The 4,737-nt window shown below is 42.5% G+C and overlaps 1 protein-coding gene across 1 annotated transcript in view; it reads left to right on the top strand.

The window, feature by feature from the left end:
* Positions 1-1,812: 1,812 nt before the first annotated feature.
* Positions 1,813-4,737, top strand: part of LOC308319538 (uncharacterized protein) — a 25,076-nt gene continuing 22,151 nt past the window's right edge. Inside the window, exon 1 of the mRNA XM_080769643.1 lies at positions 1,813-1,953. Within this exon, the coding sequence (XP_080625769.1) occupies positions 1,831-1,953 (123 nt within the window). The 5' untranslated portion in view covers positions 1,813-1,830. The remainder of the gene's footprint in view (positions 1,954-4,737) is intronic.

The following is a 4,737-nucleotide window of genomic DNA, read 5'->3' as shown; positions in this document are numbered from 1 at the left end:
AGTTTATTTGTATTTTTGTCCTAATATTTTTTATTTCTAATACATTTGTCTCAATATTATTTGACATTGATAATATAACTTACTATAAGTATTTATTCTAATTTAAGCTTTAGTCTTTGTGTGGATGTGTGCACATGCATTGAGCCTGTCAGAAATAGCAAAAAAAAACAGGGTTTTTTCTAACACGTTTTAGTGGTAGATCTTGGCTTACAATTGGGAATAATATGGGCTCTTGGGCTTGAAAAGGTTGGTTACCACCGCTGTACACACACACACACACACACACACACACACACACACACACACACACACACACACACACACACACGCACGCACGCACGGAAACTATTTTGTGCACGTCAAGGGACAGGTGCATAATATACAGTAGGCTAGCCTGTCAACATATACAGTACGATGAGAAAAAAAGCCCAAAAAAAAGAGTCCAAGGCAAAAATAATTCCACATAATTCAGTTCAACTTGAATTCAATTCAAAGGAGCTTCGTTGGGCATGATGAGAAAACATACCTTTATGTTTATGACGAAGCAATAGTGTCAGAACACATAATAACGCAAGAAGACTAATGGTGAAGTGTTACTGTACAGTTGGAGAGAGGGTACAGTACACACACACACACACACACACACACACACACACACACGGGGGGGGGGGGGGGGGGGGCAGGGAACACCTCACAGCTTCTCTGATATCAGCTCTCTCTCTCTCTCTCTCTCTCTCTCTCTCTCTCCTCACTCCATCTGTGTAACACATTATTTTTATTTGATCTTTTGCATGTTGGTTTTGGACAAACGTCATCTTTTTTTCCCTCTCTCTCTCTCTCTCTCGCTCTCTCTCTCTCTCCCTCTCTCTCTCCCCTCTCTCTCTCTCTCTCTCTCTCTCTCTCTCTCTCTCTCTCTCTCTCTCTCTCTCTCTCTCTCTCTCTCTCTCTCTCTTGACATGACCAGACATGTCGGTGAGGCGCGCCCACCGCCGTAAAGGTCTGCATTGCATCGCATTCTTCTTTTCCATGTTCAGCACTAGTGCTGTGGTGCCCCCTAGTGGCCGTGAGGCGGTTGTACAGTACACCCAGAATAGTAACCTCTCTAGTCTGTCTGTCTGTCTGTCTGTCTGTCTGTCTGTGCTGATTCGTTGTCATCCTTTTCTTATATACCCTATAGATCTATAGCAGTGGTTCTCAACCTTTTTCATGTCAAGGACCCCCAAAATTGACCCCCCTCATTTAGCCATTTGAAAACATATCCCAAGGACCCCCCATAAGATCTTTTTACCAGTGATTGTCACCCCCCCCACCCCCCCCCCCCCCCCCCCCCCCCCCCGGGTTGACCAGCTGAATTAGGCTACGGCCCTCCCATTGAATGGCATTTCTATCTCTGGGACCCCCAAATACATATCGTAAAATCAAAGTTACATAAATAACTCTGAGAGTGTACAATTGGAACCGTTACAGACCCATAAGAGTCCATTTGGTTCCTAACTATATAATTTAGCTGGGGACCCCCTGGAACTCCCTCAAGGACCCCCTGGGGGTCCTTGAGGGAACCCCCACTGCCCCGGGGACCCCCACTGCCCCTATGGGCCCTATTTCCACCCGTACTTTCAGCCCCTCCTATATACAGGTGTGTGTGCGTGGCCTGCATGGCGTGCGTGGCCTGCATGGCGTGCGTGGCCTGCATGGCGTGCGTGCGTGCGTCTGCGTGCGTGTGCTGACCTCTCCGTCCCATGCATGCTAACGCCGTGTAAACATGTTTCTGACCACTCAGAGAGACGAGCCATCTGCAGGGAGAGGAGGGTAACCATCGCGGCGCCCCCCATGCCCTCGTATCCCTCGCCACGCACCCTCCGCAAGCAGGACCACTCCCCACGCTCCCTCCGCAAGCTGGACCACTCCCCACGCTCCCTCCGCAAGGAACACAGAGGACGGAGCATGAGAACGGTACGTACGCCTCCTACAACCGCCCCGTTCTTATCCACACTTTTCCTGGGCTGTGTGTGCTCCAGTTCCTGTCGATTTGATCCAATGAAAGCCAATGAAACTGGTCAGATGACCAATGATATCCAATGAAATCAACAGGAACTGGAGCACACACAGCCCAGGAAAAGTGTGGATAAGTACTAGACCTGATTTCCCCATCAGGACACGCCCACCCCCCCTCATCTAGACTGAGTGGCAACACATTGAGCAGCATGGAGGAGTGTTGGGGTTTGGAAGCGCTCGTTGTAAATCACTCAACCGTCCTGCCGTACCACCTGTTTCTAAATGTCACATAGTGCAGGAGGCAGCAAGATGTTGTGGTATAGCACTTCCAAACTCTGACACTTAGAAAACATGATCAAATGCAGGGCATTTCTTGACAGAAAGTAGCTCATAGAGTTTCTATGGTGGATTTTTATGAAACAAAAACTTTGCAGAGATAGAAAGAGGATAATTCAAGCTTTTCGTACAGCTGCAATGTTGGTGAGTTTAACATTGTTTTAATGCAATCAGACAGGACTTTAATGTTGGTGAGTTTAACATTGTTTTAATGCAATCAGACAGGACTTTAATGTTGGTGAGTTTAACACTGTTTAATGCAATCAGACAGGACTTTAATGTTGGTGAGTTTAACATTGTTTAATGCAATCAGACAGGACTTTAATGTTGGTGAGTTTAACATTGTTTAATGCAATCAGACAGGACTTTAATGTTGGTGAGTTTAACATTGTTTAATGAAATCAGACAGGACTTTAATGTTGGTGAGTTTAACATTGTTTTAATGCAATCAGACAGGACTTTAATGTTGGTGAGTTTAACATTGTTTAATGCAATCAGACAGGACTTTAATGTTGGTGAGTTTAACATTGTTTTAATGCAATCAGACAGGACTTTAATGTTAGTGAGTTTAACATTGTTTAATGAAATCAGACAGGACTTTAATGTTGGTGAGTTTAACATTGTTTTAATGCAATCAGACAGGACTTTAATGTTGGTGAGTTTAACATTGTTTTAATGCAATCAGACAGGACTTTAATGTTGGTGAGTTTAACATTGTTTAATGCAATCAGACAGGACTTTAATGTTGGTGAGTTTAACATTTTTAATGCAATCAGACAGGACTTTAATGTTGGTGAGTTTAACATTGTTTAATGCAATCAGACAGGACTTTAATGTTAGTGAGTTTAACATTGTTTAATGCAATCAGACAGGACTTTAATGTTGGTGAGTTTAACATTGTTTTAATGCAATCAGACAGGACTTTAATGTTGGTGAGTTTAACATTGTTTAATGCAATCAGACAGGACTTTAATGTTAGTGAGTTTAACATTGTTTAATGCAATCAGACAGGACTTTAATGTTGGTGAGTTTAACATTGTTTAATGCAATCAGACAGGACTTTAATGTTAGTGAGTTTAACATTGTTTAATGCAATCAGACAGGACTTTAATGTTGGTGAGTTTAACATTGTTTAATGCAATCAGACAGGACTTTAATGTTGGTGAGTTTTACATTGTTTAATGCAATCAGACAGGACTTTAATGTTAGTGAGTTTAACATTGTTTAATGCAATCAGACAGGACTTTAATGTTGGTGAGTTTAACACTGTTTAATGCAATCAGACAGGACTTTAATGTTGGTGAGTTTAACACTGTTTAATGCAATCAGACAGGACTTTAATGTTGGTGAGTTTAACATTGTTTAATGCAAACAGACAGGACTTTAATGTTGGTGAGTTTAACACTGTTTAATGCAATCAGACAGGACTTTAATGTTGGTGAGTTTAACATTGTTTTAATGCAATCAGACAGGACTTTAATGTTGGTGAGTTTAACATTGTTTTAATGCAATCAGACAGGACTTTAATGTTGGTGAGTTTAACATTGTTTTAATGCAATCAGACAGGACTTTAATGTTGGTGAGTTTAACATTGTTTAATGCAATCAGACAGGACTTTTCTGTGTGGATAAATGGGCTGTCTTCAGGCCAGAAAGTCGTTTTTTGCCACTCAGTGGGCGTTCCCTCATAACTTCCAGGTACGATGATGTCACGCGCATACCCTGTCTATTCAAACTCAAAGTGAGAGGTTTGTATAAAAAAAACACCCCTTTGGAGATAATTCTTCCACACCGAATTCACCGATTTCAATTCGATTTCCGATACGCATCTCGATGCATCTATTTTATTCTTTATTACTTACTACTTTTTCAACATTTAATCCATTCTGTGCGGGAACCCCTTTTGGTGTTATAGCATTATGTTATGCTTTAGCTATTGAAAAATATCAGATCTACAAGCTCGTAGCGCGCCACCGAGTGGCGCGCTACGAGCTTGTAGGTCTGCTATTTTTGAAAAACCTGAAGAACGACTGACATAGAAACATGGCTTTTTCAGAAAACTGTCAAGATGTAGAAGAACATTTTTAGAATCTGATCTCAGGTCAGAATGGGTTAATTCAAGCGGTCAGGTTACAGTATGTTATTATGAACTCATGTCGTGATTGTCTGCGTTGGTACAGTATGACACCACCCAAACAGCAGCGCTGTACTGTAGACAGGGCCGGTTCTAGGCATAGGCGAACCAAGCGGTCGCTTGGGGCCACAACCACTGAGGGGGCCACGTCACAGGGAGAAGATTTTTATTTTATTTTTTTTGTATCCCCTATCCCTTACATGGGCTACTGGCCACATGTGGCCCCCACCCACCTAGCTTCTTAATTTTGATCTCAAAGTGCACCAGATTGAA

This window comes from Protomyctophum bolini (assembly GCF_963924005.1).
Source record: "Protomyctophum bolini genome assembly, chromosome: 8".
In the NCBI taxonomy this organism is placed as follows: domain Eukaryota; kingdom Metazoa; phylum Chordata; class Actinopteri; order Myctophiformes; family Myctophidae; genus Protomyctophum; species Protomyctophum bolini.
This window is presented reverse-complemented; position numbering and strand designations above follow the sequence as displayed.